Source organism: Saccoglossus kowalevskii, chromosome 22 (genome assembly GCF_978046115.1).
Source record: "Saccoglossus kowalevskii chromosome 22, keSacKowa6.1, whole genome shotgun sequence".
NCBI lineage: Eukaryota > Metazoa > Hemichordata > Enteropneusta > Harrimaniidae > Saccoglossus > Saccoglossus kowalevskii.
Genome location: NC_140662.1, coordinates 29,927,507 through 29,953,731, shown reverse-complemented (window position 1 = coordinate 29,953,731; position 26,225 = coordinate 29,927,507). Strand labels below are relative to the sequence as shown.

Genomic DNA, 26,225 nt, shown 5'->3' with positions numbered 1-26,225 from the left:
TCACTAGAGCTACCTGCCTACTCTAATATAAAGGTAGCAGGGTTTGATGCACTTACATTCATCATATGATATGTCTATATGATTTGTACGACGTGTTCTAGAACACATTCCGGGTGGGTCTAGTATTTCCTTAAATACTCGGGTAATTCTAGAACTACCGATAACAAAATTCGATTACTTCTAGAGCTGACTTATCGGTTACTCGCCAGATAATGACCACTCGATACAATTTTATATAAATATGTAATAATTGCATGTTTTTTCTAATCTATGGCACTATAGGTATGATGGAGAAAAATGGTGAATCCTGTGAAGAGATGGATCTCAGTTCCAAACAATTAGTTTACATCCCATCCATGATTAGTCAGTACACACACCTCAAGAAACTAAATCTACATAACAACTATTTGTCAGCTTTACCAGAGGAAGTCGGAAAACTTACGGATTTAGAAGAACTTAATTTGTCAAGAAATAAATTTCCAGAGTTACCATCAATTATTTTGAATCTCAGTAAGCTCAGTATGCTTGATGTCAGTGACAATCAATTGTCAGTGGTTTCGTCAGATATTGGGAATATAAAGGAGGTTGATCTTTCACATAATAGTATCAGCATTATTACAAATGAAACCAATCACTCATACAAACTTACTAAGTTAGATGTCAGTAAGAATAGATTGACTTCATTTAGAGAAAATGTCGGCATGTTTGAGAAACTGCAGCAACTGAATATTTCTATCAATGAGATAAAATCTATTGACGGTATTCATCAACTATGTATGTTAACATACCTCAATATTGAGAACAATCCGATAAAGCAAATTCCACAGGAAATATCTAAACTCAAAACGCTTACGGTTTTGAAGGCCAGCAACAATTATCTGACAGCATTACCATCATCCATTGCCCATTTGGTTGAATTGCTCGACGTAGATCTCAGTCATAATGAAGTAACTAGAATTCCGAAAGAAATTGGTAAGTATTGATGAAACAGTTATAAGTTAGAACATAATACAACTACAATGTACAGTAACATTACAAGGAGTAATCAGTAGGTAGGAATGATATGTGTTCACGATTGTGTGATAGATCTTTGCATTTATCAACAGAGTCACTTGAGAAGCTGACAACATTGAATTTATGTTCCAATAAATTAGAGTCGTTACCACGAGAGTTAGGACAACTGCCAGCCTTGAAAGATATAAGGTTGGATGGTAACCCTGATTACATTGGCGATGTACCATCAGCAATATATTTGCACGGTATAGACAAGATAAAAAGATACTGGCGTGATATAGGTAACTGTGAATTAGCTACATTCCGATTGACTTATAACGGTCATCGTTAATTACATATATGAGTTCTTGTAACATGAATATGTATCCAATATATCCTATAAGTAGTTCAATATTCACTATAGTACCTCGAATTCGATTCTTCGATGACGTCAATAATTTTCGTTTGTAGATACCGAGAATTCTAAAGAAGAACGTAGCATTTCACTAGATCATAAAACCAAGGTAAATATTATTAGAATGTGGTGTGATGATAATAAAGTGTTACAGTACGACTATAGTAGGAATGTAGAACGACTGTAATATGGTTGTAGTACGACTATAGTAGGATTGTAGTACGACTGTAATATAGTTGTAGTACGACTATAGTAGGATTGAGGTACGAATGTAATATGGTTGTATTACGCCTGTAATATGGTTGTAGTACGACTATAGTGGGATTGCAGTACGAATGCAATATGGTTGTAGTACGACTATAGTAGCATTGTAGTACGACTGTAATATAGTTGTAGTACGACTATAGTAGGATTGAGGTACGAATGTAATATGGTTGTATTACGCCTGTAATATGGTTGTAGTACGACTATAGTAGAATTACAGTGCGAATGTAATATGGTTGTAGTACGACTATAATAGGATTGTAGTACGAAAGTAATATGGTTGTAGTATGAGTATACTAGTATTGTAGTACGACTGTAATATGGTTGTAGTATGACTATAGTAGAATTACAGTACGAATGTAATATGTTTGTAGTACAACTATAATAGGATTGGAGTACGACTGTAATATGGTTGTAGTATGACTATATTAGTATTGTAGTACGACTGTAATATGGTTGTAGTACGACTATAGTAGGATTGCAGTACGAAAGTATTATGGTTGTTGTACGACTATAGTAGGATTGCAGTACGAATGTAATATGGTTGTAGTATGACAATAGTAGTATTGCAGTACGACTGTAATATGGTTGCAGTACGAATGTAATATGGTTGTAGTACGACTATAGTAGGATTGTAGAACGACTGTAATATGGTTGTAGTACGACTATAGTAGAATTACAGTACAACTGTAATATGGTTGTAGTACGACTATAATAGGATTGTAGTACGACTGTAATATGGTTGTAGTACGACTATAGTAGGATTGCAGTATGAATGTAATATGGTTGTAGTACGACTATAGTAGGATTGTAGAACGACTGTAATATGGTTGTAGTACGACTATAGTAGAATTACAGTACAACTGTAATATGGTTGTAGTACGACTATAATAGGATTGTAGTACGACTGTAATATGGTTGTAGTACGACTATAGTAGGATTGCAGTACGAATGTAATATGGTTGTAGTACGACTGTAATATGGTTGTAGTACGACTATAATAGGATTGTAGTACGAATGTAATATGGTTGTAGTATGACTATAGTGGGATTGTAGTACGACTGTATTTTGGTTGTAGTACGACTATAGTAGAATTGTAGTACGAATGTAATATGGGTGTAGTACGACTATAGTAGAGTTGTAGTATGACTGTAATATGGTTGTAGTACGACTATAGTAGGATTACAGTACGAATGTAATATGGTTGTAGTACGAATGTAATATGGTTCTAGTACGACTACAGTATGATTGCAGTACGAATGTAATATGGTTGCAGTACGAATGTAATATGGTTGTAGTACGACTGTAATATGGTTGTAGTACGACTATAATAGGATTGTAGTACGAATGTAATATGGTTGTAGTATGACTATAGTGGGATTGTAGTACGACTGTATTTTGGTTGTAGTACGACTATAGTAGAATTGTAGTACGAATGTAATATGGGTGTAGTACGACTATAGTAGAGTTGTAGTATGACTGTAATATGGTTGTAGTACGACTATAGTAGGATTACAGTACGAATGTAATATGGTTGTAGTACGAATGTAATATGGTTCTAGTACGACTACAGTATGATTGCAGTACGAATGTAATATGGTTATAGTACGAATGTAATATGGTTGTAGTACGACAATAGTAGCATTGCAGTACGAATGTAATATGGTTGTAGTACGACTGTAATATAGTTGTAGTACGACTATAGTATAATTACAGTATGAATGTAATATGGTTGTAGTGCGACTATAGTAGGAATGTGGAACGACTGTAATATGGTTGTAGCATGAGTATAGTAGGATTGTAGTACGACTATAATAGGATTGTAGTACGAATGTAATATGGTTGTAGTACGACTATAGTATGAATGCAGTAGGAATGTAATATGGTTGTAGTATGACTATAGTAGGATTGTAGTACGACTGTAATATGGTTGTAGTACGACTATAGTAGGATTACAGTACGAATGTAATATGGTTGTAGTACGAATGTAATATGTTTGTAGTACGACTATAGTAGGATTGCAGTACAAATGTAATATGGTTGTAGTACGAATGTAATATGGTTGTAGTACGACTATAGTAGGATTGCAGTACGAATGTAATATGGTTGTAGTACGACTGTAATATGGTTGTAGTACGACTATAGTATAATTACAGTACGAATGTAATATGGTTGTAGTGCGACTATAGTAGGAATGTGGAACGACTGTAATATGGTTGTAGTACGACTATAGTAGAATTACAGTACAACTGTAATATGGTTGTAGTACGACTATAATAGGATTGTAGTACGACTGTAATATGGTTGTAGTACGACTATAGTAGGATTGCAGTACGAATGTAATATGGTTGTAGTACGACTGTAATATGGTTGTAGTACGACTATAATAGGATTGTAGTACGAATGTAATATGGTTGTAGTATGACTATAGTGGGATTGTAGTACGACTGTATTTTGGTTGTAGTACGACTATAGTAGAATTGTAGTACGAATGTAATATGGTTGTAGTGCGACTGTAATATGGTTGTAGTACGACTATAGTAGGATTGTAGTACGACTGTAGTATGGCTGTAGTACGACTGTAATATGATTGTAGTATGACTATAGTAGTATTGTAGTATGACAGAAATATGGTTGTAGTACTACTATAGTATAATTACAGTACGACTGTAATATAGTTGTAGTACGACTATAGTAGGAATGTGGAACGACTGTAATATGGTTGTAGTATGACTATAGTAGAATTACAGTACGAATGTAATATGTTTGTAGTACAACTATAATAGGATTGGAGTACGACTGTAATATGGTTGTAGTATGACTATATTAGTATTGTAGTACGACTGTAATATGGTTGTAGTACGACTATAGTAGGATTGCAGTACGAAAGTATTATGGTTGTTGTACGACTATAGTAGGATTGCAGTACGAATGTAATATGGTTGTAGTATGACAATAGTAGTATTGCAGTACGACTGTAATATGGTTGCAGTACGAATGTAATATGGTTGTAGTACGACTATAGTAGGATTGTAGAACGACTGTAATATGGTTGTAGTACGACTATAGTAGAATTAAAGTACAACTGTAATATGGTTGTAGTACGACTATAATAGGATTGTAGTACGACTGTAATATGGTTGTTGTGCGACTATAGTAGGATTGCAGTACGAATGTAATATGGTTGTAGTACGACTATAATATGATTGTAGTACGAATGTAATATGGTTGGAGTACGACTATAGTAGAATTGCAGTACGAATGTAATATGGTTGTAGTACGACTATAGTATGAATGCAGTACGAATGTAATATGGTTGTAGTACGACTATAGTATGAATGCAGTACGACTGTAATATGGTTGTAGTACGACTATAGTAGGATTACAGTACAAATGTAATATGGTTGTAGTACGAATGTAATATGGTTGTAGTACGACTATAGTAGATTGTAGTACGACTGTAATATGGTTGTAGTATGACTATATTAGTATTGTAGTACGACTGTAATATGGTTGTAGTACGACTATAGTAGAATTGCAGTACGAATGTAATATGGTTGTAGTATGACTATAGTAGTATTGTAGTACGACTGTAATATGGTTGCAGTACGACTGTAATATGGTTGTAGTACGACTATAGTAGGATTGCAGTATGAATGTAATATGGTTGTAGTACGACTATAGTAGGATTGTAGAACGACTGTAATATGGTTGTAGTACGACTATAGTAGAATTACAGTACAACTGTAATATGGTTGTAGTACGACTATAATAGGATTGTAGTACGACTGTAATATGGTTGTAGTACGACTATAGTAGGATTGCAGTACGAATGTAATATGGTTGTAGTACGACTGTAATATGGTTGTAGTACGACTATAATAGGATTGTAGTACGAATGTAATATGGTTGTAGTATGCATATAGTGGGATTGTAGTACGACTGTATTTTGGTTGTAGTACGACTATAGTAGAATTGTAGTACGAATGTAATATGGGTGTAGTACGACTATAGTAGAGTTGTAGTATGACTGTAATATGGTTGTAGTACGACTATAGTAGGATTACAGTACGAATGTAATATGGTTGTAGTACGAATGTAATATAGTTCTAGTACGACTACAGTATGATTGCAGTACGAATGTAATATGGTTGCAGTACGAATGTAATATGGTTGTAGTACGACTGTAATATGGTTGTAGTACGACTATAATAGGATTGTAGTACGAATGTAATATGGTTGTAGTATGACTATAGTGGGATTGTAGTACGACTGTATTTTGGTTGTAGTACGACTATAGTAGAATTGTAGTACGAATGTAATATGGGTGTAGTACGACTATAGTAGAGTTGTAGTATGACTGTAATATGGTTGTAGTACGACTATAGTAGGATTACAGTACGAATGTAATATGGTTGTAGTACGAATGTAATATGGTTCTAGTACGACTACAGTATGATTGCAGTACGAATGTAATATGGTTATAGTACGAATGTAATATGGTTGTAGTACGACAATAGTAGCATTGCAGTACGAATGTAATATGGTTGTAGTACGACTGTAATATAGTTGTAGTACGACTATAGTATAATTACAGTATGAATGTAATATGGTTGTAGTGCGACTATAGTAGGAATGTGGAACGACTGTAATATGGTTGTAGCATGAGTATAGTAGGATTGTAGTACGACTATAATATGATTGTAGTACGAATGTAATATGGTTGTAGTACGACTATAGTATGAATGCAGTAGGAATGTAATATGGTTGTAGTATGACTATAGTAGGATTGTAGTACGACTGTAATATGGTTGTAGTACGACTATAGTAGGATTACAGTACGAATGTAATATGGTTGTAGTACGAATGTAATATGTTTGTAGTACGACTATAGTAGGATTGCAGTACAAATGTAATATGGTTGTAGTACGAATGTAATATGGTTGTAGTACGACTATAGTAGGATTGCAGTACGAATGTAATATGGTTGTAGTACGACTGTAATATGGTTGTAGTACGACTATAGTATAATTACAGTACGAATGTAATATGGTTGTAGTGCGACTATAGTAGGAATGTGGAACGACTGTAATATGGTTGTAGTACGACTATAGTAGAATTACAGTACAACTGTAATATGGTTGTAGTACGACTATAATAGGATTGTAGTACGACTGTAATATGGTTGTAGTACGACTATAGTAGGATTGCAGTACGAATGTAATATGGTTGTAGTACGACTGTAATATGGTTGTAGTACGACTATAATAGGATTGTAGTACGAATGTAATATGGTTGTAGTATGACTATAGTGGGATTGTAGTACGACTGTATTTTGGTTGTAGTACGACTATAGTAGAATTGTAGTACGAATGTAATATGGTTGTAGTGCGACTGTAATATGGTTGTAGTACGACTATAGTAGGATTGTAGTACGACTGTAGTATGGCTGTAGTACGACTGTAATATGATTGTAGTATGACTATAGTAGTATTGTAGTATGACAGAAATATGGTTGTAGTACTACTATAGTATAATTACAGTACGACTGTAATATAGTTGTAGTACGACTATAGTAGGAATGTGGAACGACTGTAATATGGTTGTATTACGACTGTAATATCGTTGTAGTGCGACTGTAATATGGTTGTAGTACGACTATAGTAGAATTGTAGTACGACTGTAATATGGTTGTAGTACGATTGTAATATGGTTGTAGTACGACTATAGTAGGATTGAAGTACGAATGTAATATGGTTGTAGTACGACTATAATATGGTTGTAGTAGGACTATAGTATAATTACAGTACGACTGAAATATGGTTGTAGTACGACTATAGTAGAGTGGTAGAGTGGTACGAATGTAATATGGTTGTAGTACGACTGTAATATGGTTGTAGTATGACTATAGTGGGATTGTAGTACGACTTTTTTGGGTTGTAGTACGAATGTAATATAATTGTAGTACGACTATAGTATGACTGTAGTGCGACTGTAATATGGTTGTAGTATGAATATAGTAGGATTGTATTACGACTGCAATATGGTTGTAGTACGACTATAGTAGATTTGTAGTACGAATGTAATATGGTTGTAGTACGACTATAGTAGGATTGTAGTACAACTGTAATATGGTTGCAGTACGAATGTAATATGCTTGCAGTATGACTATAGTGGGATTGTAGTACGACTGTATTTTGGTTGTAGTACAATGTAATATGATTGTAGTACGACTACAGTAGGACTGTAGTGCTACTGTAATATGGTTGTAGTACGACTATAGTAGCATTGTAGTACGACTGTAATATGGTTGTAGTACGACTATAGTAGAATTCTAGTATGAATGTAATATGGTTGTAGTACGACTATAGTAGGATTGTAGTACGACTGTAATATGGTTGCTGTACGAATGTAATATGGTTGTAGTATGACTATAGTGGGATTGTAGTACGACTGTATTTTGGTTGTAGTACGACTATAGTAGAATTGTAGTACGAATGTAATATGGGTGTAGTACGACTGTAGTAGAATTGTAGTATGAATGTAATATGGTTGTAGTACGACTATAGTAGGATTGTAGTACGACTGTAATATGGTTGTAGTACGATTGTAATATGGTTGTAGTACGACTATAGTAGGATTGAAGTACGAATGTAATATGGTTGTAGTACGACTATAATATGGTTGTAGTAGGACTATAGTATAATTACAGTACGACTGTAATATGGTTGTAGTGTGACTATAGTAGGAATGTAGAACGACTGTAATATGGTTGTAGTATGACTATAGTAGGATTGTAGTACGATTGTAATATGGCTGTAGTACGACTGTAATATGGTTGTAGTATGACTATAGTAGTATTATAGTACGACTGTAATATGGTTGTAGTACGACTATAGTATAATTACAGTACGACTGTAATATGGTTGTAGTGCGGTTATAGTAGGAATGTGGAACGACTGTAATATGGTTGTAGTACGACTATAGTAGAATTGCAGTACGAATGTAATATGGTTGTAGTATGACTATAGTAGTATTGTAGTACGACTGTAATATGGTTGCAGTACGACTGTAATATGGTTGTAGTACGACTATAATAGGATTGTAGTACGAATGTAATATGGTTGTAGTATGACTATAGTGGGATTGTAGTACGACTGTATTTTGGTTGTAGTACGACTATAGTAGAATTGTAGTACGAATGTAATATGGGTGTAGTACGACTATAGTAGAGTTGTAGTATGACTGTAATATGGTTGTAGTACGACTATAGTAGGATTACAGTACGAATGTAATATGGTTGTAGTACGAATGTAATATGGTTCTAGTACGACTACAGTATGATTGCAGTACGAATGTAATATGGTTATAGTACGAATGTAATATGGTTGTAGTACGACAATAGTAGCATTGCAGTACGAATGTAATATGGTTGTAGTACGACTGTAATATAGTTGTAGTACGACTATAGTATAATTACAGTATGAATGTAATATCGTTGTAGTGCGACTATAGTAGGAATGTGGAACGACTGTAATATGGTTGTAGCATGAGTATAGTAGGATTGTAGTACGACTATAATATGATTGTAGTACGAATGTAATATGGTTGTAGTACGACTATAGTATGAATGCAGTAGGAATGTAATATGGTTGTAGTATGACTATAGTAGGATTGTAGTACGACTGTAATATGGTTGTAGTACGACTATAGTAGGATTACAGTACGAATGTAATATGGTTGTAGTACGAATGTAATATGTTTGTAGTACGACTATAGTAGGATTGCAGTACAAATGTAATATGGTTGTAGTACGAATGTAATATGGTTGTAGTACGACTATAGTAGGATTGCAGTACGAATGTAATATGGTTGTAGTACGACTGTAATATGGTTGTAGTACGACTATAGTATAATTACAGTACGAATGTAATATGGTTGTAGTGCGACTATAGTAGGAATGTGGAACGACTGTAATATGGTTGTAGTACGACTATAGTAGAATTACAGTACAACTGTAATATGGTTGTAGTACGACTATAATAGGATTGTAGTACGACTGTAATATGGTTGTAGTACGACTATAGTAGGATTGCAGTACGAATGTAATATGGTTGTAGTACGACTGTAATATGGTTGTAGTACGACTATAATAGGATTGTAGTACGAATGTAATATGGTTGTAGTATGACTATAGTGGGATTGTAGTACGACTGTATTTTGGTTGTAGTACGACTATAGTAGAATTGTAGTACGAATGTAATATGGTTGTAGTGCGACTGTAATATGGTTGTAGTACGACTATAGTAGGATTGTAGTACGACTGTAGTATGGCTGTAGTACGACTGTAATATGATTGTAGTATGACTATAGTAGTATTGTAGTATGACAGAAATATGGTTGTAGTACTACTATAGTATAATTACAGTACGACTGTAATATAGTTGTAGTACGACTATAGTAGGAATGTGGAACGACTGTAATATGGTTGTATTACGACTGTAATATCGTTGTAGTGCGACTGTAATATGGTTGTAGTACGACTATAGTAGAATTGTAGTACGACTGTAATATGGTTGTAGTACGATTGTAATATGGTTGTAGTACGACTATAGTAGGATTGAAGTACGAATGTAATATGGTTGTAGTACGACTATAATATGGTTGTAGTAGGACTATAGTATAATTACAGTACGACTGAAATATGGTTGTAGTACGACTATAGTAGAGTGGTAGAGTGGTACGAATGTAATATGGTTGTAGTACGACTGTAATATGGTTGTAGTATGACTATAGTGGGATTGTAGTACGACTTTTTTGGGTTGTAGTACGAATGTAATATAATTGTAGTACGACTATAGTATGACTGTAGTGCGACTGTAATATGGTTGTAGTATGAATATAGTAGGATTGTATTACGACTGCAATATGGTTGTAGTACGACTATAGTAGATTTGTAGTACGAATGTAATATGGTTGTAGTACGACTATAGTAGGATTGTAGTACAACTGTAATATGGTTGCAGTACGAATGTAATATGCTTGCAGTATGACTATAGTGGGATTGTAGTACGACTGTATTTTGGTTGTAGTACAATGTAATATGATTGTAGTACGACTACAGTAGGACTGTAGTGCTACTGTAATATGGTTGTAGTACGACTATAGTAGCATTGTAGTACGACTGTAATATGGTTGTAGTACGACTATAGTAGAATTCTAGTATGAATGTAATATGGTTGTAGTACGACTATAGTAGGATTGTAGTACGACTGTAATATGGTTGCTGTACGAATGTAATATGGTTGTAGTATGACTATAGTGGGATTGTAGTACGACTGTATTTTGGTTGTAGTACGACTATAGTAGAATTGTAGTACGAATGTAATATGGGTGTAGTACGACTGTAGTAGAATTGTAGTATGAATGTAATATGGTTGTAGTACGACTATAGTAGGATTGTAGTACGACTGTAATATGGTTGTAGTACGATTGTAATATGGTTGTAGTACGACTATAGTAGGATTGAAGTACGAATGTAATATGGTTGTAGTACGACTATAATATGGTTGTAGTAGGACTATAGTATAATTACAGTACGACTGTAATATGGTTGTAGTGTGACTATAGTAGGAATGTAGAACGACTGTAATATGGTTGTAGTATGACTATAGTAGGATTGTAGTACGATTGTAATATGGCTGTAGTACGACTGTAATATGGTTGTAGTATGACTATAGTAGTATTATAGTACGACTGTAATATGGTTGTAGTACGACTATAGTATAATTACAGTACGACTGTAATATGGTTGTAGTGCGGTTATAGTAGGAATGTGGAACGACTGTAATATGGTTGTAGTACGACTATAGTAGAATTGCAGTACGAATGTAATATGGTTGTAGTATGACTATAGTAGTATTGTAGTACGACTGTAATATGGTTGCAGTACGACTGTAATATGGTTGTAGTACGACTATAGTAGGATTGCAGTATGAATGTAATATGGTTGTAGTACGACTATAGTAGGATTGTAGAACGACTGTAATATGGTTGTAGTACGACTATAGTACAATTACAGTACAACTGTAATATGGTTGTAGTACGAATATAATAGGATTGTAGTACGACTGTAATATGGTTGTAGTACGACTATAGTAGGATTGCAGTACGAATGTAATATGGTTGTAGTACGACTGTAATATGGTTGTAGTACGACTATAATAGGATTGTAGTACGAATGTAATATGGTTGTAGTATGACTATAGTGGGATTGTAGTACGACTGTATTTTGGTTGTAGTACGACTATAGTAGAATTGTAGTACGAATGTAATATGGGTGTAGTACGACTATAGTAGAGTTGTAGTATGACTGTAATATGGTTGTAGTACGACTATAGTAGGATTACAGTACGAATGTAATATGGTTGTAGTACGAATGTAATATGGTTCTAGTACGACTACAGTATGATTGCAGTACGAATGTAATATGGTTGTAGTACAAATGTAATATGGTTGTAGTACGACAATAGTAGCATTGCAGTACGAATGTAATATGGTTGTAGTACGACTGTAATATAGTTGTAGTACGACTATAGTATAATTACAGTATGAATGTAATATGGTTGTAGTGCGACTATAGTAGGAATGTGGAACGACTGTAATATGGTTGTAGCATGAGTATAGTAGGATTGTAGTACGACTATAATAGGATTGTAGTACGAATGTAATATGGTTGTAGTACGACTATAGTATGAATGCAGTAGGAATGTAATATGGTTGTAGTATGACTATAGTAGGATTGTAGTACGACTGTAATATGGTTGTAGTACGACTATAGTAGGATTACAGTACGAATGTAATATGGTTGTAGTACGAATGTAATATGTTTGTAGTACGACTATAGTAGGATTGCAGTACAAATGTAATATGGTTGTAGTACGAATGTAATATGGTTGTAGTACGACTATAGTAGGATTGCAGTACGAATGTAATATGGTTGTAGTACGACTGTAATATGGTTGTAGTACGACTATAGTATAATTACAATACGACTGTAATATGGTTGTAGTACGACTGTAATATGGTTGTAGTATGACTATAGTAGGATTGTAGTACGACTGTAATATGGTTGTAGTACGACTGTAATATGATTGTAGTATGACTATAGTAGTATTGTAGTATGACAGAAATATGGTTGTAGTACTACTATAGTATAATTACAGTACGACTGTAATATGGTTGTAGTACGACTATAGTAGGAATGTGGAACGACTGTAATATGGTTGTAGTACGACTGTAATATGGTTGTAGTGCGACTGTAATATGGTTGTAGTACGACTATAGTAGGATTGTAGTACGACTGTAGTATGGCTGTAGTACGACTGTAATATGATTGTAGTATGACTATAGTAGTATTGTAGTATGACAGAAATATGGTTGTAGTACTACTATAGTATAATTACAGTACGACTGTAATATAGTTGTAGTACGACTATAGTAGGAATGTGGAACGACTGTAATATGGTTGTAGTACGATTGTAATATGGTTGTAGTACGACTATAGTAGGATTGAAGTACGAATGTAATATGGTTGTAGTACGACTATAATATGGTTGTAGTAGGACTATAGTATAATTACAGTACGACTGAAATATGGTTGTAGTACGACTATAGTAGTGTGGTAGAGTGGTACGAATGTAATATGGTTGTAGTACGACTGTAATATGGTTGTAGTATGACTATAGTGGGATTGTAGTACGACTTTTTTGGGTTGTAGTACGAATGTAATATAATTGTAGTACGACTATAGTATGACTGTAGTGCGACTGTAATATGGTTGTAGTATGAATATAGTAGGATTGTATTACGACTGCAATATGGTTGTAGTACGACTATAGTAGATTTGTAGTACGAATGTAATATGGTTGTAGTACGACTATAGTAGGATTGTAGTACAACTGTAATATGGTTGCAGTACGAATGTAATATGCTTGCAGTATGACTATAGTGGGATTGTAGTACGACTGTATTTTGGTTGTAGTACAATGTAATATGATTGTAGTACGACTACAGTAGGACTGTAGTGCTACTGTAATATGGTTGTAGTACGACTATAGTAGCATTGTAGTACGACTGTAATATGGTTGTAGTACGACTATAGTAGAATTCTAGTATGAATGTAATATGGTTGTAGTACGACTATAGTAGGATTGTAGTACGACTGTAATATGGTTGCTGTACGAATGTAATATGGTTGTAGTATGACTATAGTGGGATTGTAGTACGACTGTATTTTGGTTGTAGTACGACTATAGTAGAATTGTAGTACGAATGTAATATGGGTGTAGTACGACTGTAGTAGAATTGTAGCATGAATGTAATATGGTTGTAGTACGACTATAGTAGGATTGTAGTACGACTGTAATATGGTTGTAGTACGATTGTAATATGGTTGTAGTACGACTATAGTAGGATTGAAGTACGAATGTAATATGGTTGTAGTACGACTATAATATGGTTGTAGAAGGACTATAGTATAATTACAGTACGACTGTAATATGGTTGTAGTGTGACTATAGTAGGAATGTAGAACGACTGTAATATGGTTGTAGTATGACTATAGTAGGATTGTAGTACGATTGTAATATGGCTGTAGTACGACTGTAATATGGTTGTAGTATGACTATAGTAGTATTATAGTACGACTGTAATATGGTTGTAGTACGACTATAGTATAATTACAGTACGACTGTAATATGGTTGTAGTGCGGTTATAGTAGGAATGTGGAACGACTGTAATATGGTTGTAGTACGACTATAGTAGAATTGTAGTACGACTGTAATATGGTTGTAGTGCGACTGTAATATGGTTGTAGTATGACTATAGTAGTATTGTAGTACGACTGTAATATGGTTGTAGTGCGACTATAGTAGGAATGTGGAACGACTGTAATATGGTAGTAGTATGACTATAGTAGGATTGTAGTACGACTGTAATATGGCTTTAGTACGACTGTAATGTGGTTGTAGTATGACTATAGTAGTATTGTAGTACGACTGTAATATGGTTGTAGTACGACTATAGCAGGATTGCAGTACGAATATAATATGGTTGTAGTACGACTGTAATATGGTTGTAGTACGACTATAATAGGATTGTAGTACGACTGTAATATGGTTGTAGTACGACTATAGTAGGATTGTAGTACGACTGTAATATGGTTGTAGTACGACGGTAGTAGGATTGTAGTACGACTGTAATATGGTTGTAGTACGACTATAATATGATTGTAGTACGACTAATATGGTTATAGTACGACTATAGTTGGATTGTAGTGCGACTGTAATATGGTTGTAGTACGACTGTAATATAGTTGTAGTACGACTATAGTAGGACTGTAGTGCGACTGTAATATGGTTGCAGTACGACTATAGTAGGATTGTAGTACGACTGTAATATGGTTGTAGTACGACTGTAATATGGTTGTAGTATGACTATAGTAGCACTGTAGTGTGAGTGTAATATGGTCGTAGTACGACTGTAATATGGTTGTAGTACGACTATAGTAGGACTGCAGTACGATTGTAATATGGGTGTAGTACGGCGATTGTATGATTGTAGTACGACTGAAATATGGTTGTAGTACGACTATAGTAGAGTGGTAGAGTGGTACGAATGTAATATGGTTGTAGTACGACTGTAATATGGTTGTAGTATGACTATAGTGGGATTGTAGTACGACTTTTTTGGGTTGTAGTACGAATGTAATATAATTGTAGTACGACTATACTATGACTGTAGTGCGACTGTAATATGGTTGTAGTATGAATATAGTAGGATTGTATTACGACTGCAATATGGTTGTAGTACGACTATAGTAGATTTGTAGTACGAATGTAATATGGTTGTAGTACGACTATAGTAGGATTGTAGTACAACTGTAATATGGTTGCAGTACGAATGTAATATGCTTGTAGTATGACTATAGTGGGATTGTAGTACGACTGTATTTTGGTTGTAGTACAATGTAATATGATTGTAGTACGACTACAGTAGGACTGTAGTGCTACTGTAATATGGTTGTAGTACGACTATAGTAGCATTGTAGTACGACTGTAATATGGTTGTAGTACGACTATAGTAGAATTCTAGTATGAATGTAATATGGTTGTAGTACGACTATAGTAGGATTGTAGTACGACTGTAATATGGTTGCTGTACGAATGTAATATGGTTGTAGTATGACTATAGTGGGATTGTAGTACGACTGTATTTTGGTTGTAGTACGACTATAGTAGAATTGTAGTACGAATGTAATATGGGTGTAGTACGACTGTAGTAGAATTGTAGTATGAATGTAATATGGTTGTAGTACGACTATAGTAGGATTGTAGTACGACTGTAATATGGTTGCAGTACGAATGTAAAATCGTTGTAGTACGACTATAGTAGGACTGTAGTACGACTGTAATATGGTTGTAGTACGACTATAGTAGGATTGTAGTCCGACTGTAATATGGTTGTAGTACGCCTGTAATATGGTTGTAGTACGACTATAGTAGCACTGTAGTGTGACGTAATATGGTTGTAGTACGACTGTAATATGGTTGTAGTACGACTATAGTAGGACTGCAGTGCGATTGTAATATTGTTGTAGTACGACGATAGTATGATTGTAGTACGACTGAAATATGGTTGTAGTACGACTATAGTAGAGTAGTACGAATGTAATATGGTTGTAGTATGACTATAGTGGGATTGTAGTACGACTTTTTTTGGTTGTAGTACGAATGTAATATGATTGTAGTACGACTATAGTATGACTGTAGTGCGACTGTAATATGGTTGTAGTATGAATATAGTAGGATTGTAGTACGACAGCAATATGGTTGTAGTACGACTATAGTAGAATTGTAGTACGAATGTAATATGGTTGTAGTACGACTATAGTAGGATTGTAGTACGACTGTAATATGGTTGCAGTACGAATGTAATATGGTTGTAGTATGACTAAAGTGGGATTGTAGTACGACTGTATTTTGGTTGTAGTACGAATGGAATATGATTGTAGTACGACTATAGTAGGACTGTAGTGCGACTGTAATATGGTTGTAGTACGACTAGAGTAGCATTGTAGTACGACTGTAATATGGTTGTAGTACGACTATAGTAGAATTCTAGTATGAATGTAATATGGTTGTAGTACGACTATAGTAGGATTGTAGTACGACTGTAATACGGTTGCTGTACGAATGCAATATGGTTGTAGTATGACTATATTGGGATTGTAGTACGACTGTATTTTGGTTGTAGTACGACTATAGTAGAATTGTAGTACGAATGTAATATGGTTGTAGTACGACTATAGTAGAATTGTAGTACGAATGTAATATGGGTGTAGTACGACTATAGTAGGATTGTAGTACGACTGTAATATGGTTGTAGTACGACTGTAATATGGTTGTAGTACGACTATAATAGGATTGTAGTACGACTGTAATATGGTTGCAGTACGAATGTAAAATAGTTGTAGTACGACTATAGTAGGATTGTAGTACGACTGTAATATGGTTGTAGTACGACTATAGTAGCACTGTAGTGTGACTGTAATATGGTTGTAGTACGACTGTAATATGGTTGTAGTACGACTATAGTAGAATTCTAGTATGAATGTAATATGGTTGTAGTACGACTATAGTAGGATTGTAGTACGACTGTAATATGGTTGTAGTACGACTGTAATATGGTTGTAGTACGACTATAGTAGCACTGTAGTGTGACTGTAATATGGTTGTAGTACGACTGTAATATGGTTGTAGTACGACTATAGTAAAACTGCAGTGCGATTGTAATATGGTTGTAGTACGACGATAGTATGATTGTAGTACGACTGAAATATGGTTGTAGTACGACTATAGTAGAGTAGTACGAATGTAATATGGTTGTAGTACGACTGTACTATGGTTGTAGTATGACTATAGTGGGATTGTAGTACGACTTTTTTTGGTTGTAGTACGAATGTAATATGATTGTAGTACGACTATAGTATGACTGTAGTGCGACTGTAATATGGTTGTAGTATGAATATAGTAGGATTGTAGTACGACAGCAATATGGTTGTAGTACGACTATAGTAGAATTGTAGTACGAATGTAATATGGTTGTAGTACGACTATAGTAGGATTGTAGTACGACTGTAATATGGTTGCAGTACGAATGTAATATGGTTGTAGTATGACTAAAGTGGGATTGTAGTACGACTGTATTTTGGTTGTAGTACGAATGGAATATGATTGTAGTACGACTATAGTAGGACTGTAGTGCGACTGTAATATGGTTGTAGTACGACTAGAGTAGCATTGTAGTACGACTGTAATATGGTTGTAGTACGACTATAGTAGAATTCTAGTATGAATGTAATATGGTTGTAGTACGACTATAGTAGGATTGTAGTACGACTGTAATACGGTTGCTGTACGAATGCAATATGGTTGTAGTATGACTATAGTGGGATTGTAGTACGACTGTATTTTGGTTGTAGTACGACTATAGTAGAATTGTAGTACGAATGTAATATGGTTGTAGTACGACTATAGTAGAATTGTAGTACGAATGTAATATGGGTGTAGTACGACTCTAGTAGGATTGTAGTACGACTGTAATATGGTTGTAGTACGACTGTAATATGGTTGTAGTACGATTATAATAAGATTGTAGTACGACTGTAATATGGTTGCAGTACGAATGTAAAATAGTTGTAGTACGACTATAGTAGGATTGTAGTACGACTGTAATATGGTTGTAGTACGACTATAGTAGCACTGCAGTGTGACTGTAATATGGTTGTAGTACGACTGTAATATGGTTGTAGTACGACTATAGTAGAATTCTAGTATGAATGTAATATGGTTGTAGTACGACTATAGTAGGATTGTAGTACGACTGTAATATGGTTGTAGTACGACTATAGTAGCACTGTAGTGTGACTGTAACATGGTTGTAGTACGACTGTAATATGGTTGTAGTACGACTATAGTAGAACTGCAGTGCGATTGTAATATGGTTGTAGTACGACGATAGTATGATTGTAGTACGACTGAAATATGGTTGTAGTACGACTATAGTAGAGTAGTACGAATGTAATATGGTTGTAGTACGACTGTACTATGGTTGTAGTATGACTATAGTGGGATTGTAGTACGACTTTTTTTTTGGTTGCAGTACGAATGTAATATGATTGTAGTACGACTGTAGTGCGACTGTAATATGGTTGTAGTATGAATATAGTAGGATTGTAGTACGACTGCAATATGGTTGTAGTACGACTATAGTAGAATTGTAGTACGAATGTAATATGGTTGTAGTACGACTATAGTAGGATTGTAGTACGACTGTAATATGGTTGCAGTACGAATGTAATATGGTTGTAGTATGACTAAACTGGGATTGTAGTACGACTGTATTTTGGTTGTAGTACGAATGGAATAAGATTGTAGTACGACTACAGTAGGACTGTAGTGCGACTGTAATATGGTTGTAGTACGACTATAGTAGCATTGTAGTACGACTGTAATATGGTTGTAGTACGACTATAGTAGAATTGTAGTATGAATGTAATATGATTGTAGTACGACTATAGTAGGATTGTAGTACGACTGTAATATGGTTGCTGTACGAATGTAATATGGTTGTAGTATGACTATAGTGGGATTGTAGTACGAATGTATTTTGGTTGTAGTACGACTATTTGTAAAATTGTAGTACGAATGTAATATGGTTGTAGTACGACTATAGTAGAATTGTAGTACGAATGTAATATGGGTGTAGTACGACTATAGTAGGATTGTAGTACGACTGTAATATGGTTGCAGTACGAATGTACAATAGTTGTAGTATGACTATAGTGGGATTGTAGTACGGCTGTATTTTGGTTGTAGTACGACTATAGTAGAATTGTAGTACATCTGTAGTGGGATATTAATACAACTGTAGTAGGATTGTAGTGCGATTGTAGTGGGTTTGTATTACGACTGTACTATGATCGTAATTCGATAGTAATATGACTTTGTAGTTTAACTGTACTTTGATTGTACGCTGTAATAGGACTGTCATACGACTGCTATTATGGAGAATAATTGTTGTTTCACACAGATTGATGTCCACCTGCCTCTGCTATGTGGATTTTATCTGTATATTCCTCGTGACACTTTTAATCATAGCGGAGACATCAAAGTCAAAGTCAAAGTCAAATACGACATTAATGATGTAGTCATACCTGATGGATATCAACTAGAATCTGATGCCATTCATATATCTATAGAGGGTAGGGATTCTCTGATGACTCCGGTTCATTTAGGATTTAGAGTGAAAAGATTCGCTGGAAAAGATAGAGAAATCTTCAGTCAAGATAATAAGAAGTGGCTACAATTAAATGCATCTCAGGTAACAACCATTCATACATGTAGCATTGCATCAACGCCGTTATGTCATTTTATAAACTACTGACTTAAGACAAGTATTAAGTATAATTAATTTCGCTTCCTGACAATCATAACAAATGCGCAGCTCATATTTGCCAATGTTTCTTTAACATTCATATTTCACCTTAGAATAGTAATTTGATGCTGGGCTTATGTTGTCGCTAAAGATGACTTTAAACCTCACATTTAATACAGTTTGCGACATTAATTTGTTTTAAACGATGAGTAAATTGAAATATCTACCATGAAGTAATGCACACATTTTGTGATTCATATACTCCATTTCATGGACATAATTAATAATATTTTGAAAATGTATGTTTACATTATTTCAGTGCAGTTCGCATGTAAAAGCGAGGGTATCAAACATGGGGGTGTTCGTTTTGATGTATAAACGTGTAAAGGATATAATTGAAGTTGGAAACAAGAGTGTGCACCATGCGTCTATTGTTAATGATAAGATAGCCATAGATATATCACCTACGCAAGATGAACAGGACAATAAGACCAATCTACAATTGGAGGTAAACTTTAATATTTATACTAAACAATTAATAAGAAATAATTATTGTGTTTACTAAAAAGGCAGTGTGGATAAAGCATGTTTAAACAATTGTCGATATTGCGTTATGATAAAACTTTCGAGTACGAACTTTAAATCGTTCGATGAAATGCCTGGACACTAATATGCGCTTGCATGAATCACCTATAGTTACTTGTATCAAGTTATTCACATTCATCTTTTAAGCGCTCAAGCATTGTTAATCTATAATCATATACTAATAAATTACTATAAATGTGTCGGCAGGTTGAGGAAACACGTGATCTCATAATCACAAATGCTATTAAGAAGGATATGTTATTCAGTCCTGTGGTTTCAATGCGAGTAGATTCTGGAGACAACACTACTGTGAAAACTGCACTACAAAATAGATCTACCTTAACAATGCCAGTCCCAGAGAGCAGTGATAGAGACGACAAGGATGTGATGGTAATGGAGGAGGTTCAAGGAAAATGGGAACCTATACATTACAGTTTTTCTGGTCAAGTCAATGGTCAAGTCACATTTACATGGCAGCATTTAGCAAAGTGGGTATCAGACCATTTGCTCAGCAACTTTCAATCTCATTTGCATATGTATTCATTCAAATATCTAAAATGACAAACGGTTTAAAGGTTTAATGAGTATTACACTGCTCGATCATCAGATCATGAATGGAAAAGTGATTGATGGGTAAATGAACGCCCTGGATGCTATTGTTATCATTGTAGTTGTTGTTTTCTCCAGCATAAACAAGTTTATCTTGTGGTTACAGTAACAGTCTGAATTCGATCCACAGAATAAACAATTTTTATTCGATTTTTTGAACATTAAGCAATTTGGATTCTCCGACATTTTATAACCCAATTTGACATTTAGAGAATTCTAATTGTGACATTTATATTTTCCAAGATATCGGTAATGCTAGTGGTAGTGCTGTCTGTGTAGATCCATAGTTGGTACCACCTGTGATTAGTAGTTTCCATACATCACCTATTGTGTAGTGTGCTTTACGAGCACAATACACAACACGTGATATATCGAAACTTCCATCTATGTTTAATAGATGTTTGTACCATCTACGTTTATTGCTCTTGGTATAGGTCACTTCTGGTACCACCTAATGTCATGAGTATTTTCATCGTACATCACCACAAGCTAAACACTAAAGTTGAAAGTCTTTTGCTTGTACTAGTTGGTATCACTTATGTTTGGTAGTATTTTTATTGTTGACTTTATGTTGGAAGCATTTGTAGATCACCTACTGAAACCATCTTTTAGTGTTAGTGAGTTTAGTAGTGTTGCATTTGCTGGTCACTAGTTGGTACCACTTAAGTGTGGTTGTATTGTCGCTGTAGATCACTAGTTTGTAATATTAGTTGAATTGATTAGAATTATGAAATTTAAAATCTATTGTTTCCATAAATCGCCATTGGGTGTAAAAAGTTTGTTTTCATTTTTCACCAGTTACATAATGTTGTGTCGCCATTCGCTTACAACTCTACTTTGTTTATTATTTAGATATGTCGTGGCACTTGTAGCAGCAAGTAAGGTGCCAAATCTGGCTCGCATTTGCAAAAACATAGTAGATGCGTTGGTCAAGCCACAGTACATAGTCAAACCAATCCTACGCCAGGACAATAAGAATTTATTCTTCAGTCTTGTTAAAAAGAGTGAATTATCGCATCAACGTAGGAAATGGGGTAATAACATCATTGAAGCTGATGACATAAGTTCAACTAATGGAAAAGACTGGTATATTGGTGTAGAGGACAAATTCATGCTGACAAGTAAAAAGAGAAGATACAGGTTTTATGAAAGTCACCACAGTAGTTTGCTCACTGCATTAAGTGTAAGAGACGTTGATGCCGTGTTAGAAGATGACGTGACAGTCGTTATGCATCTCCACGACAGAGATACACGACGTAAAAGGCGTTGTTGTTCTGGTGCAACCTATCCAATAGAACCTGTGGAAGAATTCTCGTTTACTATTCCAAAGGTAGGTTAAGTGATATATGTGTTTGTAAATGTCAATTTTAGTAGTTAGTCGCCTCTATTCTCATATAATGAGTGCACATATGTTTCATGTTTTCAGAATATGATTGGCAAGTGTTCATCCAAAGACACATCACATTCAGGAGAAGATACACAAGGTATGTCACATTGTTTTTCTCCGTTTCCTAACAAATTGGTTACTACTCAAAAATGTCATTCTCGGTATCATAGTGTTGATACTTAATTTCTTCGTATTTCGTTTCAAAATAGAGCACAACTATTCTCGTTAATAAAGCATAGTGATATACTTGTATATATAAAATACATACTTTAAATTGTCATATTAACAATCTATCTATGTGTTTTGTTTTTAGCTTCTCCATTCTGTGTTTGTAACTGTACATGGGAGAGCCCAGAACTGACTTTGTGTGGATTTTCTTTGATTTGACTTGGTGCCATTCTCAGAATATCTCCTTTCAGAAGGTCACATTATATTTGCAGATGGCTATAGCAGGATAATATTGCTTATTGAGTATTCCTGTCTGCTTAATCAATACACTTCAGTAACCTAGATTTAAAAATAATTAATGTACGAGAATGTGTTTCAAATCTTGATTATAAATACTAAATTTTCTCAATATATTACCTTTATAAAATTTGAAGTGACAGTATTGTAACTATAATTGAAATTTTATTAACAAGCGGTTGACACTTTAATAATATTTTAGATGAAAAAATATTGCTAATTCACCGTTCACCAATTAGTCTAATTCACCAAAGTGGCATTATTTAGTATTCCCTTCTCAAAATATCATTATTTAATATTCCTTCCTCAGAGTGACCTTATCCAGTATTACCTTCTAAAAGTGACATTATACAGTATTACCTTCTAAAAGTGACATTATTTAGCATTTCCTTCTCAAAGTGGCATTATTTAGTCTTCCCTACTTAAAGTGACATTATTTAGTCTTCCCTACTTAAAGTGACATTATTTAGTCCTCCCTCTTCAAAGTGACATTATTTAGTCTTCCCTCTTCAAAGTGACATTATTTAGTCTTCCCTACTTAAAGTGACATTATTTAGTCTTCCCTACTTAAAGTGACATTATTTAGTCTTCCCTACTTAAAGTGACATTATTTAGTATTCCCTTCTCAAAGTGACATTATTTAGTCCTCCCTCTTCAAAGTGACATTATTTAGTCTTCCCTACATAAAGTGACATTATTTAGTCTTCCCTACTTAAAGTGACATTATTTAGTCTTCCCTACTTAAAGTGACATTATTTAGTCTTCCCTACTTAAAGTGACATTATTTAGTCTTCCCTACGTAAAGTGACATTATTTAGTCTTCCCTACTTAAAGTGACATTATTTAGTATTCCCTACTTGAAGTGACATTATTTAGTATTCCCTACTTAAAGTGACATTATTTAGTCTTCCCTACTTAAAGTGACATTATTTAGTATTTCCTACTTAAAGTGACATTATTTAGTATTCCCTACTTAAAGTGACATTATTTAGTATTCCCTACTTAAAGTGACATTATTTAGTCTTCCCTACTTAAAGTGACATTATTTAGTCTTCCCTCTTTAAAGTGACATTATTTAGTATTCCCTACTTAAAGTGACATTATTTAGTCTTCCCTACTTAAAGTGACATTATTTAGTCTTCCCTCTTTAAAGTGACATTATTTGGTATTCCCTACTTAAAGTGACATTATTTAGTCTCCCCTACTTAAAGTGACACTATTTAGTATTTCCTAGTAACAAGGTTGTATAGCTCTAAATATCTTTCTCACTGGCGATATCGATTATCTATCGTTGTACAGCACAATTCATGAATTACTAATTATGTAATTGTTGAACATGAAATTGCAAATACTGTATATGATTGAATACTTATGTGACTTTAATGTATAATTAAAGCATTCGATTAACGGATGGTTTTGATCAAGTGTGGCAGTGATTGTGCTTAACGAGGTTGTCTGATGCATAGTTTGTAACTTATATGTTAATATTGTGTATTATGTTTATTCAATTGTGATTTGTTTATTTGAATACGTTTATGTTGTTTTGAAGCTAAGCAAAATATCATTGTATTTGCTTTCGCTGTATATAAGTTGAATAAACAGAGTTAGAGCGTCGGCAAACCCTCTGCTAGTAGACAAAATTGAACTCAACCTATCATATTGTGTGTAGTTTTTAGAGTGACCGAGGTGTTATCTTAAGTGACGAGAGCATGACAATTTAAATGTCACAAAACTAACAACATGGCACTGTAAACAGTATCAAAATTGGAATTCTGGGATAGGAAGGCAATCTTTGTGCCCACAATACTGGACACAGATTAATAATACATTTGATCAATGAACAGTGTTACCAATATCTTTGGCGAATACCAATAGTTCTTCATCCAGTAAAAAACGATTGCATCCTAATTGAAGTGAGCGGAAGTGGCGTGGGTGAGCATAACTTATTGAGTTGACGCTTCTTAATAGCAGAAAATGTAACAATATGGCAATGCAATCACAATTTAACACAGTGACCTAAGTGGTCCCGGGAAATGTACTCTGGGTGAATATTTGGTTCATAACATTGACATAGTTGCGGTGCCATGACAACACAGTTACTGCATATACGTTGGCAAGCTCGTTTGATAAGCCATCCACGGCAACACAATAAACTGAATTTCAAATTATGCAGCGCCACCATAGGTAATGTTGCATTATCGACAGCGATTGACAATTCAACTCTCTTTTGTAATTCAAATGTATTATTAATTTGCCTAACTTTCCAGACTAATTGATTTTATTTGTGTTGTCACACACCACGACTCGTTTATATAATTGTAAACGAAACAAACACTCTCCATGGTAGTTGTTGTTGATTGTGTTTACATATATCCTGTAATTTCACAAGATTATAACCTTTAAAGGATTGCCCAGCCTGCCAGGCTTACAAATCAATACAATCATAAACGACTTTGCAAATAATATTATACTATATGATTATGCAAATTTAGTGTTTCGTTGTCGTGGAAAAGATTTAGTTATTCATGTATTTGCTCTTGTCACGTAATCGATAATTTATCAAGTGATACGACTTTCATATTCCAGCTTATTTTGCTCTAATAGTTGCAAAATATGCTCTAACGTTTCGTGCATGATGAACAAGAAGCAACTTTTACTGCCTTTGAGATATGCAAAAACGAGTTTCTTTATCGAACTATTATTTTAATTTAACATACATGCGTAACTTGGGTTTATTTGATCTTTTTAGTATACCAATATTCAATGCAGTAATTTTGATTCCCTCAATATCCGGTTTTATACAAACAAACGTCTTTCATCAATTGGCGAAACCGAACAAATATTTATTAATGACAACTCAGGCATGTGCTAGTTTGTGCTAGTTTGTGCTAGTTTGTATCGTTTAAATGCTTACAATAGACATTTATTTTTACTTGTTTTGATTCACTGTTACTTTATCGATGTTAGAAAATTACTGTTTATTTTATTCCGTTAACTTGATTTGATAT

The 26,225-nt window shown here is 34.3% G+C and overlaps 1 protein-coding gene across 2 annotated transcripts in view; it reads left to right on the top strand.

Moving 5' to 3' along the window:
- The window catches only part of LOC100372412 (uncharacterized), a 222,802-nt gene extending 197,935 nt beyond the window's left edge, over positions 1-24,867 (top strand). For both annotated transcript variants that reach the window (XM_085495528.1, XM_085495527.1), the window contains exons 15-23: positions 283-972; positions 1,107-1,295; positions 1,465-1,517; positions 19,827-20,117; positions 20,491-20,679; positions 20,964-21,244; positions 22,218-22,695; positions 22,792-22,849; positions 23,066-24,867. In XM_085495528.1, coding sequence (XP_085351654.1) covers positions 283-972; positions 1,107-1,295; positions 1,465-1,517; positions 19,827-20,117; positions 20,491-20,679; positions 20,964-21,244; positions 22,218-22,695; positions 22,792-22,849; positions 23,066-23,139 — 2,303 coding nt within the window. In that variant the 3' untranslated portion in view covers positions 23,140-24,867. The remainder of the gene's footprint in view (positions 1-282; positions 973-1,106; positions 1,296-1,464; positions 1,518-19,826; positions 20,118-20,490; positions 20,680-20,963; positions 21,245-22,217; positions 22,696-22,791; positions 22,850-23,065) is intronic.
- The last annotated feature ends 1,358 nt before the right edge of the window (positions 24,868-26,225 follow it).